General features: G+C 40.7%; 1 protein-coding gene and 1 long non-coding RNA gene across 2 annotated transcripts in view; both read right to left on the reverse strand.

Moving 5' to 3' along the window:
* Positions 1-377: 377 nt before the first annotated feature.
* The window catches only part of LOC136058636 (uncharacterized), a 418,135-nt gene continuing 403,600 nt past the window's right edge, over positions 378-14,912 (reverse strand). Inside the window, exon 2 of the long non-coding RNA XR_010623141.1 lies at positions 378-900. This is a non-coding gene — a long non-coding RNA (uncharacterized LOC136058636). The remainder of the gene's footprint in view (positions 901-14,912) is intronic.
* SCIN (scinderin) overlaps positions 909-14,912 on the reverse strand; it is a 41,104-nt gene continuing 27,100 nt past the window's right edge. The window contains exons 6-16 of the mRNA XM_065752257.1: positions 14,057-14,189; positions 12,249-12,337; positions 11,831-12,046; positions 10,531-10,652; positions 10,232-10,322; positions 5,429-5,599; positions 5,019-5,196; positions 4,454-4,575; positions 3,555-3,632; positions 2,179-2,239; positions 909-1,729 (exon numbers count right to left, since the gene is read on the reverse strand). Coding sequence (XP_065608329.1) covers positions 1,596-1,729; positions 2,179-2,239; positions 3,555-3,632; positions 4,454-4,575; positions 5,019-5,196; positions 5,429-5,599; positions 10,232-10,322; positions 10,531-10,652; positions 11,831-12,046; positions 12,249-12,337; positions 14,057-14,189 — 1,395 coding nt within the window. The 3' untranslated portion in view covers positions 909-1,595. The remainder of the gene's footprint in view (positions 1,730-2,178; positions 2,240-3,554; positions 3,633-4,453; positions 4,576-5,018; positions 5,197-5,428; positions 5,600-10,231; positions 10,323-10,530; positions 10,653-11,830; positions 12,047-12,248; positions 12,338-14,056; positions 14,190-14,912) is intronic.

A 14,912-nucleotide genomic window follows, 5' to 3' on the forward strand; every position in this document is an offset into this window, starting at 1 on the left:
TGAGTCAATGAAGAGGACTTAGTGCTCTTTCCAGCAGGAGAAGGACATCTCTTCCACTCTTATAGATAAAAAGCCAGACCTATCCTATTTCCTCTAACCAAAAAAAAAGAATCATTCCTGTAGTCAAATCATTTTTGTAAGCAGGGAATTGTAAAACCTAATAATTAATAACGATTGTGGTGGTTCTTTTTTTAAAAGATGAAACAATATGCTTTTAAGTGCCCAGTTCTCAAATTCTCAGTTATTGGGAAGAATTAGCTTCAAAGTGACAAACAAACAAACAACCCCCCAGATTGCATTGTTCACCTAAAGATGAAAGTATCTACTGAGACATCAGTGGGTGCACTGAGCAATAATGTCACAGATAAGAAAATGAGTTTTGCATGTAACAAACTGCTTCATGATTTTATTTGAAGTGAAATGACATCCAGATACAGCCCAGTTATTTAAGAAAGGATTTAAATGAATGTTTAAAGCTGAAAAAAACTCCCTGAATTAACTGATTTAGCTTCTCTTTTTTTTTTTTTGTCAATGTTATTATGAGCTCAGACTAAATTCACTCTTTTGCATTACTCAGATTCAAAGTCACAATCATTTTTTAAAAAAGTAAAAAATAACTAAAATATTCTCCTTCCAAACTATCTTATGACAACAACAACAGAGTTGAAAAGCCTTCATTAAAAAGCCACACTGACATGATTTACTGCTGTACAAATTGTATAAAGCAAACATTCTAGGAAAAATGCTTAAAGCAATGCTGTAGATTTGTAGCAGGAGTTTTCCTAACAAACTTCATGCTGTGAAAGAACAAGGGACTGCTAAGTAAGGCAACCCAGACAAAGTATGGCTTAATTCCAATCTGGTTAAGGCAGAATAAGTATTTTTGAAGCATTTACTTCTCTTTCCACTAAAAAGTAGTGTCCTAAAATGTACTTGAGAGCTTCAATTAAAAAGATCTGGAGCTGGAAGCTGATTCGCATGGAGAAATCTAAAAGAAATGCATTAAAATGAGATAGATAGAATCTAAAAAAAAACCCAATAATTAAAAAAACAACCAACCATAGAACACCTTCATATTCTTACAAGTATACAGTCCTAAGCTCCAATGATAATATCTAGACCAAGGATAGGAAACAAACGTGTTAAGAACAGCTTTGTCAAAATACTCATCTCGTTTGCCCTCTGCCAGACAAAGCTCTGGAGCAGGCATCATCTGAAATTCTGCACCGGCCAAATTATGCACAAAATTATGCTGACCATACACTAAAGCAGCTTCTTTGGCATTGGTTTGAATTGTTAAGGGAAGGCAGAATTTGGCCCATTTCAGCATAGTCAAGCAAACTGATGCACAGCTTCTTTGTGAAGAATTCATAGGGTACATATTTCCTACACAAAAAGCCCCACCCACCTCGCCCAAAATCTTTTATCCTATCCAGTGCTGAGAATGGCTAAGTTATTCATATCATAATATCAAAGCTCAGCAAAGGGTAACAATATCTGCATCACGTTGTTGCATAAGCTTATGCTTAAAAATACTAGAAAATAATTGTGCACTCATGATTCTTTGGCTTGAAGCTGAAGCTCTCTTGGGTGGGTCAGTTCTTCCATTTGTTGGAGTCCCAGGCCAGGAACCAGCCTGTGAAGGTTGGGGGCTCATGCCCCTGCTTCACAATAACGATGGGGGTCCCCTTATCTCTGCCAGAAGGATCTGTTTCAATATAGCGTTTGGCTGAACACGGGGAAATAAAGCACATAAAAGATTAGTTAAATCATTTGGCATTAAAAAAATACATATGTTGAAAGCTCGAGAGAAAGAACCAGGGCTATTACGATAAAGTATTCAATTCAGTTGGCGATTTGTTGCCATTCCTTTGACTGTACGTTGTAGAGTTTGAGTTAGGAATATCAATGCAGTTTCTTTTTATGGAGCTCTCCAATACTCACTTGACAAAGCTCTGGTTAATTTTTCTCTTCGTAAATTTACAGATAAGAAAGATATATGAGTTTTAACTTCTAAAGGAGAAAATAATTTTATCCAGGATTAAATTCTCGTAAGCTCAGTAACTCTTTTAAACAACAATGTAAACAGAACTACATTTCTTCTTCAGTATCTTTTCATTTCTTTAGGCACTATTGATGCTACTTCACTCAGAATTCTGCCAAACTGATTGGATTTACCAGATTTAACTGATTCCTGTCGCTCAGTTTCATTAGCATCTTTCCCAATCCAGACAAAAACCTGCAAACAGAGGAGAGAAAGATTTAGCTTGTGTGTTTCTATTAGGATTTTACATGCAGTAGGCAAAATGCAAAAGAGTTGATTCCACTGGGAGAAATAATATATTCTATGAAAGTACTGCAGAGATACACAAGTCTCATAAACCACAATTAATGTGTGGTTTGTTTGTTTGTTTTCCCCTTTCTAGAGAATGTAGATCTATACTCAACAATTTCACCACTCTCTTGACACTGGAATGCCAGACTTGATGCACTCAGACAAAAGGAACTCTTAATTACCTTTTCCAAGGTCACCTTTTCCAAGTTTGCAAGGAAACTGCTCCTTAGGTACAGGTAAAAGCGCTGACCAGGAGCTCCTGGTCTCTGAATCAGGCATCAATTCTTGTGCCCTAAGACAGATGCTACTCAGAGTAATTGAATACTTCACCGAATAACCCAACTTTCAGAGCCTCAATCTGCAATCTCCTCTTTTCTTTCCTTTTCCTCTTCCTTATCCTTTTCCTTTCCTTCTTTCCTTTCTTTCTGCCAAGGATTCTTTTGGAAACCAGCTACTTTCCCCAGATTTCCACTCATATCTGAGTCAGTATATCCCAACACCTTCCCCACTAGCTCTTAATGCCATCCTCCCCTCTGCTCCATCTTGCACAGGCATTTGCACATTTCTTTGCATTTCCTAAAATCTCAACCTGTTTTCCTTGAAGGTTAGGATGAAGAAGACAGGAAAAGCATGATGTTCTCTTCATTCCCATCCAAGGTGCAGAGAAAGAATAGAATGCGAGACATAGATGTGCTATCCACACTCACACCAAGTTTGCCTGCTATGTAAAAATCGCTCAACATTTTCAGTTTTCTGTGAACCAAGGAAAATGATGGAGATTATTTCTGTCATCTTCACCCCATTTGTCCCATTCTCTAATAAGATTTTTCATAGGTGCTGCTGCTACATTGATGTAATGGCTTCTCTCTACCCTTTTTTTTTTCTTTGCAATAACCTTCTTTCTTAAAATTAATACATTTTAGGGATGAAATCAAGAACATTATCGAGAGCCTTAATCCTGGAGTTTGGCCTCCATTGGTTTTAGTGGGAAGCACCTGCTGTGGCGTCACATTATGCTTAGAAATTCAGTCACATATTGTTCACACTAGCACATCATAGAGCTCAAAAAATACAGCTCCCAGTGATGCAATTTAAAGAAAACAAAACCTCTTTCATTCTCAGAAATAGGATCTTTCATCTTACATGTGAAGTTATTAAGAATAAATTATTGTTACCACTAAAAAAAACAAAAAAACAAACAAAAAAAACCCCAGCTTACCTGTTCCCAAGCATCCAGTAACATGACATCATCTTCAGCCAAATCGTCCTGAGTGAATTCTCCTGGGACCTCCTCAATCTAAAAAGGGTACTCTGGTGGGTATTCTTTTTTTTTTGCTTTTGCTTTAATGACTTCTCAAGATATTCTGATTTTGGACAGACCACAGATTTTTTAGGAAGGATAATAGAAATTGTGACCAGTGTATTAGGACTGAGGTTTGCCAGAAGGAAAAGACAGGGAGATGTCCACAGTGCGACATGTACCAAACTAACGAAATCAATTTTACAGCTGATGTATTCATGCAGTTTACATTCATTAATAAAGAAACTCTGATTGGCAGTGGGTGAGCTGAGTGGTGAAATACACATGCAAGTAAGATTTCACTTGAAAATGAGACATGATAGTGAACTAAGCCATTAAGGATTAGCTCCCAGAGGAAATGCAGACTGCTTGCTTCTTCCAGGGATTTACAGGAAGATAAGAAAGCAGTTTAATTTTCATCTGTATGAGCAGGAGAGTTAATAACGTAGCTAACAGATAGCCTGCTAATTGTGAAGCTGTATCAAGCATTTGGCTATGCTTGGTCATGTAGGAACACTAGAGGGACTGGAATCAGGAACTAGGCAAACCCCTTGTCTTTTTGCATCTGCAGGCCTCTAGTCCCCAGCTGGAGCAGGCTGTGCAAACATCTCCAGTATTAATTCTTCTGTCTACTCTCTTTTCTGGGCTTGGATTGATTCAAAGTATCAAGCCTAAACTCTCTAGCTCTTTCTAAGCATACTAACTACACAAAGAAAAACCAGGTCCCCAAATTCATTTAATATCTGCTGGTTCCCAAGATAAAACATGCCACAAATTATACTATTAAAGAAAGGGGAAGGTATCCATCATGCACTTACAATAAATCTGCCAGTCTTATTAGAACAACCATATAAGCGAGGGGGATGATCTTCAGCCTTTGTCAGAAGCTGTGATGAAGTCTGATATTTTTTTTCACCTCCAAGTGCTTTCCAGAATTCCTCTGAAATATATAATACATAATTTATGTAGCAGTGGATTTAACATTTTGATACTAGTTCAAGAGTCCCTGAACAGTATCTTATTTGCTGCCTCAGAGATAAGTGTATTTGCTTACAGTTCTTCCTCCAGTTTGTCAGCATAACAATAAAGGTGTCATTTGCAGACTGACATGGCACAAAGTCTCGATCCCCTCCTAGTCACCAAGGGCTAAGAAAGGATCACACTGCTCTGCAGCCCTTGCTGCTGCCCTACAGACTTCCAGGGCATTGCACTACTTGTGCACCAGCCAATTCCAGATTTCCATTGTAAAATGTCGGGCTATATATTCGAAGGGAGAGAGTGAGCATATGGTTCTGCTTAGTTGTGAAAAACATTTAGGCCGTATTTCCATACAGCACTGTGTATCCTCAGCTGCCCATTAGAACCACATAGCTTCAAACCAACCTGGTTCCTGGCCTTCATTAATCTTAGCAGTCTGGCATTTAAGAACACTGGCAATGTACTGAGCTCCTTGTTCCTCTTCTTTATTTGCTCCTTTGCCCACCCAGGTGTAACCAGTGTTGTTTGGAAGTTTCAGAACAAAGGCATCGTTGGAATTCAGTGACACTGCGTCAACATCAACCTAGATCAAGAAAGACACTGTTTTACTCTCCCCATTTTCAAATAACACGGGTCACTATTTTGAATGTTTATATAATACATACTGATAGCCAGGTAGACATTATTCCCTTTCGTCTTTGAGATAGGTTGGTCACACAGAGCAGTGGTTTTAAAAGTTGTGTTCCTACCAGATGCGACTGTTCAACAGGGCAGCTCATGGCAGCTGTACCATTTTATTTAGCAGGTGACCTTACCTCAGCAATCCTGGTAACCGCCATCAGGTTCCTGCGGATTTGGAAGAGCCGTGTGGGTGGAGCAGGTTTCTGACCTTCCTTCTTGGATGTCCCGTTCTTGTAGACAATAAGTGGTTTATTTTTGAACAGGCTCAGTAAATGGGGAGGTTCTTTGCCCTGACTGACTCGAATCTGTACATATACAAAGAGACAAAAAAAAAAAAAGAAACAAAAGGACATAGGTGATTATTTTTAGCCTTCGTTGAATAGCATAGAGGATGTTAGCCAATAAAACTAGCAGTACTAGCAAATATAAGAAGTGGCAATCTGAGAAGCTCTAAAAATATAGTTCCAGACACATTAAACTTAGAGTATTTGTGAGATTTGTTGTCAATCACGCTAACACACAGACAGGATTCATACCTCTAACATAATGTCTTGCTGATTAAAATGTCTGCTATCTCTTGTAATAAGAAAATTGCTTTTTTTTTTTTCCAGAAGAACTGTCATTTCATAGAGTTTCGTAGTGTCACTTAATTCCACTAAAAAAAAGAACATGAAATTTTAGGGGCTGTGTATTTAAACACAAGAACGTGGTTGTTTATCCTGACTGTTTTTTTTGTGTGTATATTTATCTGTAATATGAAAAAGATGACCATGAATCCATCTTGCAGAGAATAACGTGGATGACCAAAGGGAACTTCCATTACAGATGCAAAAGACATTGTTGCCATCTCAAAGAACACTGAGCTATGAAGAACTGCTATTTTTAGGTTAATGTACTATAAAAGTTACTTGTGTACAACTGTTCTTTCTTTATGAAGGTAACATCTGTCTTTTCCCACCTAAGGAAACAAATTTGTGACAGCTAAAGACTATATTGTGTACAGATTTTCTATGCAGGTTCCCCTTGCTTTATACATAGATTCATAGATACATTAGGTTGGAAAGGACCTACAAGATCATCTAGTCCAACCATCCTCCTATCACCATCCCTACCCACTGAACTACTAAATCAAATCCCTTAGCACCTCATCTAAACACTTCTTGAACAGCGCTAGGGATGGTGCCTCAACCACCTCCTTAGGCAGGCCATTCCAGTGCCTGACCACTCTTTCAGGAAAAAAATGTTTCCTCAGGTCTAATCTAAATCTTCCCCGGCGCAACTTGTGGCCATTCCCTCTCGTCCTGTCATTATTTATCAGGGAGAAGAGGCCCACCCCCTCCTCACCACAACCCCCCTTCAGGAAGTGGCAGAGTGCAATAAGGTCTCCTCTGAGCCTCCTCTTCTCCAGACTAAACAATCCCAGCTCCCTCAGCCGCTCCTCAGAAGACTTGTGCTCCAGGCCCCTCACCAGTTTTGTTGCCCTTCTCTGAACACGCTCCAGGGCCTCAATGTCCTTCTTGTAGTGAGGGGCCCAAAACTGAACACAGTACTCGAGGTGCGGCCGTACCAGAGCTGAGTACAGGGGGATGATCACCTCCCTGCTCCTGCTGGCTACACTATTTCTAATACAGGCCAGGATGCTGTTGGCCTTCCTGGCCGCCTGGGCACACTGCTGGCTCATGTTGAGCCGAGCATCAACCAACACCCCCAGGTCCTTTTCCTCTCTACATTCTTCAAGCCATTCTGCCCCAAGCCTATAGCATTGCATGGGGTTATTGTGGCCAAAGTTCAGGACCCGGCACTTGGTCTTATTGAACCTCATCCCATTGAGCTCAGCCCAGCTGTTCAGCTTATCCAAATCCCTCTGAAGGGCCTCCCTACCCTCAGGCAGTTTGACACATCCTTCCCAGCTTGGTGTCATCTGCAAACTTACTGAGGGCACACTCAATCCCCTCATCTATAAATAAAGATATTAAACAAGATGGGCTCCAATACCGACCCTTGGGGGACACCACTCGTAACAGGACGCCAGCTGGACTTAACTCCATTAACCACTACCCTCTGGGCACGGCCCTCCAGCCAGTTCTCCACCCGGAGAAGAGTGAACCTGTCCACACCACGGGCTGCCAGTTTCCTCAGGAGAATACTGAGGGAGACCGTGTCAAAGGCCTTGCTGAAGTCCAGGTAGACTACATCAACAGCCTTTCCCTCATCTACCTGTCTGGTCACCCAGTCATAGAAGGAGATGAGGTTGGACAAGCACGACCTGCCCCTGGTGAACCCGTGCTGGCTGGGTCTGATCCCCTGGTTGCCATGCACGTGTCGTGTGATCTCCCTCAAGATCATCTGCTCCATAACTTTCCCTGATACCGAGGTCAGGCTGACAGGCCTGTAGTTCCCCGGGTCTTCCTTACGGCCTTTCTTGAAGATGGGAGTCACATCGGCAAGTCTCCAATCTTGTGGGACCTCTCCAGATAACCAGGAATGCTGATAGATGGCAGAAAGTGGCTCGGCAATCACCTCTGCCAGCTCCCTCAGCACCCTTGGGTGGATCCCATCTGGCCCCATGGACTTGTGGCAGTTCAGATGGAGGAGTAGATCTCTGACCACCTCTGCTTGAATCACAGGGGGTGCATTATGCACCCCGTCCCGGACTTCCAGGTCAGGGCAAGTACCATGTGGATAACTGTCCTGTCTATTAAAGACAGATGTGAAGAAGGCATTGAGAACCTCAGCCTTTTCCTTATCATCTGTGGTTACATTCCCTGCCTCATCAAGAAGAGAAGTTCTTAGTTCTTCTTTTGCTGTTAATATATTTATAAAAGGATTTCCTGTTCTCCTTTACAACAGTAGCCAGTCTAAGTTCGAGCTGAGCTTTTGCATTTCTAACTTTCTGCCTGCAAGTCTTGGCCAGTTCTCTGTAGTGTCCCCAAGTAGCCTGTCCCATCCTCCAGGGGCCATAGACTCTCTTTTTCTCTGAGTCTCAACAAAAGTTCCCGGTTCATCCACACTGGTCTTTTCCCCCTTCAGCTCAACTTACGGGACTCCGGGACAGCCTGCTCCTGTGCCTTTAAGATTTCCATCTTGAGGAGCATCCAGGCTTCCTGGACCCCTTTACCCCTCAGGAGCGAGTCCCAAGGGACCCTCGCAACAAGTGTCCTGAACAGGTCAAAGTCTGCCCCCGTTAAGTCCAAGGTAGCAGTTTTGCTAGTCACCCTCTTGACATCACCAAGAAATACAAGGAAAAGTGGCTTGTATCTTGCATGAGATGAAGGCAAAGGGAAGGATGACAGGAGAGAAAAGCTGAGCGGGGAGGGGGGAAGGAAAGGAAGTAAATGGAAAGCTGCCTGTCAGGAAGGCAGGGAAAGGCAGCAACACAGGGAGGAACCATGCCTGTCTTTTGGGGACCAACCTGCTGTGCTTCCTATGTGTGAAACACCCAGGGGATGTGGCAGTGCCAGGCCACTGAGGAGCTCGGTGTGAGCATGTGCAGAGCACCGGTGCCAGCCCCTGAGCCCTGCCTGGTGAGGCTGGAGGCAGCGGAGAGCCAAGGAAGGGCTGCTGCTGCTGGCAGGTCCTGCTGGGCCGCCCAGCAAGCGCTTCCAGCTGCTGCACTGCTGGACAGGCTAACATTACCCGACAGGGACACCTAACACGTGTGCTTGTGGATGCCAAGCTGCAAAACTGTGGCAGGATTTTACAATCGATAAACAACATGAACGAACAAACAACTAAAAACACGGAAGAAAAGCGCTGAGGGAAAAACATTCCAGCAAAGGAAGCGCAGCAGTGGCGTTTTAATAGTAATTTGTGCTGTAGTGCCATCTAGTGAGCAGAAATAGTATGCTTCAGACCTTTCAAACAATGCTTATACACGTTAAGTATAGGCAACGTATTCTAGGTAAGCATGCATATACATACAAATCCACACATGCATATTTACTTGTATGTATATGTATAAGCGTATACATGCCTACTTACAATTTATTACCTGTACACCTGTGTAGTTATACACATGCAGCTCTAATAAAACAGCTTCTTAATCATAATATTGCAGCTATTTAGTTATGATGTTATTATTACTGCAGTACTGATCATAGGTATAAGACTGCATTGCGCTGAGCTCTGTTCAAAGGCAGAACATATGTTAGGAGTACTTCACTGGAAGTATTTTAAAGTTTCCTTAGTATAATTGCAATAATAAATCACAACTGACTAATAGCCAAAAGTAGAGTCTGCCTTTTATGTTTACTGTACCTTGGTGGGTGGGGGAAACCCTTCTGTTGGTAATTTATGAATGAGAAATACAGAATTATTCCCTGCCTGTCCCTACTCATCTTCCTGCTTGAGCTCTTCTATGAAAATAGGCTTTCCACCTCTCCACCTACCCACCATTGGTTAACGTCAACAAGTAAGAAGTGTATTTGAAGATAAATACGAGGATCAAACAGTATTAGTTGTATGAAGAAAATAAAAGGGAAAAGCAGGGAAGGAAAAACAGATTTTGAACGGAGTTCAAGTAACTGGCAGCTTGGTTTCATCTGAACAAACGGGTAGAGGACAGAAAGACTGTGTGAATGCAAAGTCATTTGTTTTTTTAACTAAGGAGATACATCTATCTTCTGCAAGTAAGCTAAGTGCTATGAAAAAAAAGATCAGTATGGCAACATGCACAATTCCCTGCAGAGTGAGCTGGGAGGTAAATTTACAGTGCTTCGTGGCTAATCATCATGCCATTAAGCAGTTGTAAAATGCAAGTAATTTAAGGTAGTTTATGCACTGAATGGAAGTTAAATATCTTGATGCATGACAAATGTGTGCACAGAAGGAGACACGTTAGCAGTTGATATTCCCCATCTTCAAACACGACTCCTTTCAGCTCTCCTTTCTGCATCCATACTGTATGCTCTGTTCAGTGTCATCCCAAAGACACTAACCTGCACAGCCTGATCATTCAATGACCGGTCCAGCTGAACAGTCAGAAATGCAGATGCAGTCAGTTCATCTTTTGTAGCACAGGCTCCTTGCCTGAGGAAGACGTGGTTAAAAAAAATAAAATAATAATAATACAACGGTTGAGCCCAGTTTCAAAATGGTCTAGAGATTACACTGCATGTCCAATGTGTAGTAAATAACCTTGTATTTACATGTGGCTCTACTCTTCTCAACAGGACATAAAGTCAGTATGAAATAATACCCAGATACTGGAGATCTGTGCAAAGCTGTCTATGCATACCACGTGTAGATGATCTGCCCTTTAGGATAAGTGTAGAGGATGATGTAACAGTCACCACCATAGAACTGTCCATAGGACCCAGGTTCCACAGGAACTCTGCCACTGCTTTCCACACGCCAGATCTGGAGAAACAAAAATCACTGCAAAATGCTAACCTTCATCTTGAGACTCTTCAAGAGGCAATTTATTCTATCATACCTTGAGCAACATTTGCTTCTCTTCACAAACATATAGTATGTGACAAGAAAGATTCTTCACTGAAGTGTATGCTTGCATCCTACATTCTTTATTCTTTACATCATTATTCTACTGAATGAATAATGATCAACAAGCCACTGTAGTACACTTTTCTTTGTCTTGATGCTTTAACATCATCTCACAGTGCTGAATTGAACTTACTTTCTTAATGTCTTCAGGTGATAATGTAACAAGAATTGCACAACATTACGGTTTCCAGGAGAACTATAATAGTGTTTGGGAGAGGTAGTCAAGATAGAGTTTTGCAGAAACTCTAAAACACGCTGCTGAAATTATAAATAAAAAGTGCTTCAGATCTAAGCTGCTGTGGCTGAAATTTATGGGGATCCCAAGTATGAGGTCAGAAATGCAGAAAATAGGCCAATAAGACTGTGGGTATTTATTTCTTCTCTTACTTTCAGGATCCCAACATTCAGACCTTGTATTCAGCAAGGTGTACTGGTGCAGTACCAAATACCCTGTGTAATCCAAATATATTCCTTTGATTATACAAAAGACTTATCCAAAGAGATTTCAGTGGGATATGGATAGATTTAGAAGGACTCTAAAGCCATCATATTCTTTCAAAATCCAGGCTACCTGAGACACCTACTAGGCACAAAGAAGCAGACAGGATAGATACAAGATGTATGTAGATAAATGGATTGAATTTCTGACTCCAAAGGCAAGTTTTCCCATTCCAGATTTCAAGATGATGTGGGCTAGAAGTGTTCCTTTAGGATAGAGGTCATATTTAAAGTATTTCTTTTAGAAATATTTTATAAAAGGGGAGACATTTCTGCTCTTTGATTTCTTCTGATGACTGCTACAACATTTTTCATGAGCATAAAAATAACATTACATGCCAACATACTGCTGACAAAGAGATTCACTTTCCACTTCAAAGTTCCTTGTCTGCTATAGGAATAACCATTAACACAGTTTTACTCTACATTACAACTTAAATGGCAAAACATACAGCAGCAGTTTATCCTATTACAAATAACAGAAGAAATTGGGTAGGTGGAAATTGGACGGGTGTTAATTACAACACAGAAATTACCTGTACTTTCCCTGAGCCATCATCTATCATGTTATGTTGTGCAGCCATTTGTGGAGACTCGTGTAACTTGGTAGCATCAAATTCGATCTGCTCAATTTTAGCCACTCTCTCTGTGACATATACTTTGCCAAAGCCATCGCTTTGATCCTTATCCTTCCAGTCTTTGAAAAATTGTTTGAAAATTGGCGTTTCACCTCCCTCTGGAAGCACTTGAATCTGAAATGAAACAGGAAACTTGAGATGGAATGAGAACAAAGCTGGCACGGTTACTCAGACGAAAACACTTCTGAATAATTTGTCACTAAAACATTGCCCTGATTGACTTATACGCCCTTAAGAATATTTTTCTGCTGATTTAAAAACAAAGCTTTTAACAGAGTTCATTATCCGTTGGTGTCGTCTCATAAATAGATTGCACCTGTGTGTTGGCAGGGTAATTCATCCGCTGTATGAACGCTTCAGCATTCTTCATGGCAGCCTTTCTCTCCTGTGGGTTAGCATCTTTGCCTGGTTAAAAGATAAGGACAACAATGCATGAGAAAAGGCAATGAGCTCACTGACCCTGGAAAAACAAGATGCCCTTGAGCCAGATTCTTCAACATTTCTCATGCCTCCATCTTGACCAAATACAAAAGTAACAAGATCAACATGAAGTTGAACACCCAAAACAGTATGTTAATGCTTTTGAAAAAAATAGTTATTCTTTTGCTTTGTGTGTTTCTGTTGAAAAAAAAAAAAAAAAGCTATTCAAAATTCCTGCTAGGCTTAAGGTATACATCCAATGAGAATATCCGGGCTACTTTCTCCGAATCTTCCCCTCCTGTGCTTCAGTGTTAGATGAAACTGCTCTCCAGAACTGCCTTTCCTTCATTAGGCACCACCACAATTCTACTACTTCCTAGGAAATGAAACTCCCTTTCAGTCTGGCTGTGCAATTTACCACCACTCTTCCCCACCCATTCCTCCTTGCTCAGCTTTGTTCAGTATTAGACATCTCTGAAAGTCTCAGTGGGACGATTTTTTTTTGCATCAGTTCTGTGTTCCAGCTGCCTGTCAGTGACTATGCTTAAAGACTTCTCAGTCTACCGAGATGCTCTGATAAGCTATTCATTGTATTCAGTTTTGAATGAGACTATTAGCAAAGTAATTCACACTCCACAGCTTAGTGGTCTGAAGACTTCCAGCAGAGATGATAACTGCAGCCTCCCAGTGCCACGGTGAGACTTACAGATTAATGGTTTTTTTTCTGACACATTATCATTATCAGTGGTAGCAAAGTGAGGATACACAAAGAAACAGGTAGGGCCACATTCACAAGACCTACATTGTATATAACTACCTCACCCTATTGGTTTTGTTCTTCTAGGAGCTGTCAGTTGAAGAGGGAAAACCAGGAATCAGGCTCTGAGCACAGTGCCCCACCAAATGTTATTTTTTAAAGGTTACATCCCTGAATGCAAACAACTACTCAAGCAAAATGCTTACAGTACTTCCTGAATTCAGAAGTTTGACAACTGCATTGATTAATTACGTGCTATTTCACACAGTAGAAGAAAATGCAAATACAACAGAAGAATTAATACACTGCCTCAGACAGTAAAAATAAAAAGGGGGGGGGGGGGGGGGGAGATATTCAATGTTAAATGCGATAGCATCAACATAGCATTCCAAGTACAGTGTCCAGACCTAATTCACCAGTTCCCCTCCGGGAAAATGATCTGTTAAAATGACTGCAGATAGTCCTAGCAGCATCAATAGTAACTCAGAGAAATATTCAGGAGGAAAAAAACAAGCATGTTTTCAGTTGGTCCGTGGGAAATGGAGATGGTAATTATTACCTTTCAATTTCACACCTCCATGAATAAAGGTATGGAAATACAACACCTACTTGTTATCAAACCTTCAAAGCTCATATTTCTCCCAGAAGACAGAGATTTGATGGCAATACACAAAGCTCACAGGATTCTTGATTGTCTGCTTTGTAATTGCTGCTTAGGTAAGCATTTAAGCATTAAGCTTACAGATGCCTTAAAAATAGACATGGTCTTTGGGCAGGACACATTCTCAAAGCCCTTACTGATATGAGCAACCCTTGTCCATTGACCACACCAAAGCAGAACTGTGGGCTGTGTTCAGTCAGTATAAAGTTTTTGCTCTTCAGTGGATGCTGCACTGACTCCTTAGAACTGTGTTTCTTCTGCATTTTCAACAGAAGTGACCTCTTACCTTTCCACACAAAGATCTTCCTTGCAGCACCGTTGTCCAGGATGAAGCATTCCTCAGACAAAAGCATAGCCATAGAGAAGGGGTTTTCCTCTGCTACCACTGACAACTTCATGGATCCGCTTGCATCTGACACCTAAGGAACCAATAATTGCAACTTCAGATAAAATTCGGTTTTGGTCATAAAACTAATTTTCATTCCCCAAATTGCTATTAAAAAAAATCAGTTACTATTCCTGTTGTATCCTGCTGGAAAGTAAGGACAGTTAACAACCTTTTTAGTTCCATTTCATGTTACATCCAGCAGAGGGAGATGTAGTGTTAATTTTAGCGATCTCACAGCTTTTTCAAGTAAATAATTTTTTCTTACTGTCTCAACTCAAATGCATATACAGTGAACAGTTCACAGTTAAAAACATATGTTAATATCAACCTATCCAATGAGTTAGTGCCTCCTGACTTCGACACTCCGTTATATTGCAGCACTTCTGAATTTGGCTAACAGAGAACTGTTAGTAGAACCTCTTTGCTTAGAAGAATTCTGTGAGACTTCTCAGTATCCAAAATTCACTGCAAATACTCTACTGCAATCTTCACTTCTCAAGTACTGTTTTATTACAACATTTCGTTCCATGCATCTTATTTTTATTATTTATATTTATATATTTTTTTTTATTTTTTTAAGCCCCAAATGTGAGAAATACATGCTAGATTTTTTTTTTGCAAGGTTTATGGGATCTAACCACTAAAAATAGCCTTGTAAGGCCATTCTCACTTCTTTTCTCAAGAAGGCAAAAGAAAGGTGAGCACCATGAAAGAAAGAGAAAATCAAGAGATAAAAATAGTTTGTTGTTTCAAT

This window comes from Cyrtonyx montezumae, unplaced genomic scaffold, assembly GCF_038088225.1.
Source record: "Cyrtonyx montezumae isolate F1298 unplaced genomic scaffold, pur_monq_1.0 scaffold_8, whole genome shotgun sequence".
Lineage (NCBI taxonomy): Eukaryota > Metazoa > Chordata > Aves > Galliformes > Odontophoridae > Cyrtonyx > Cyrtonyx montezumae.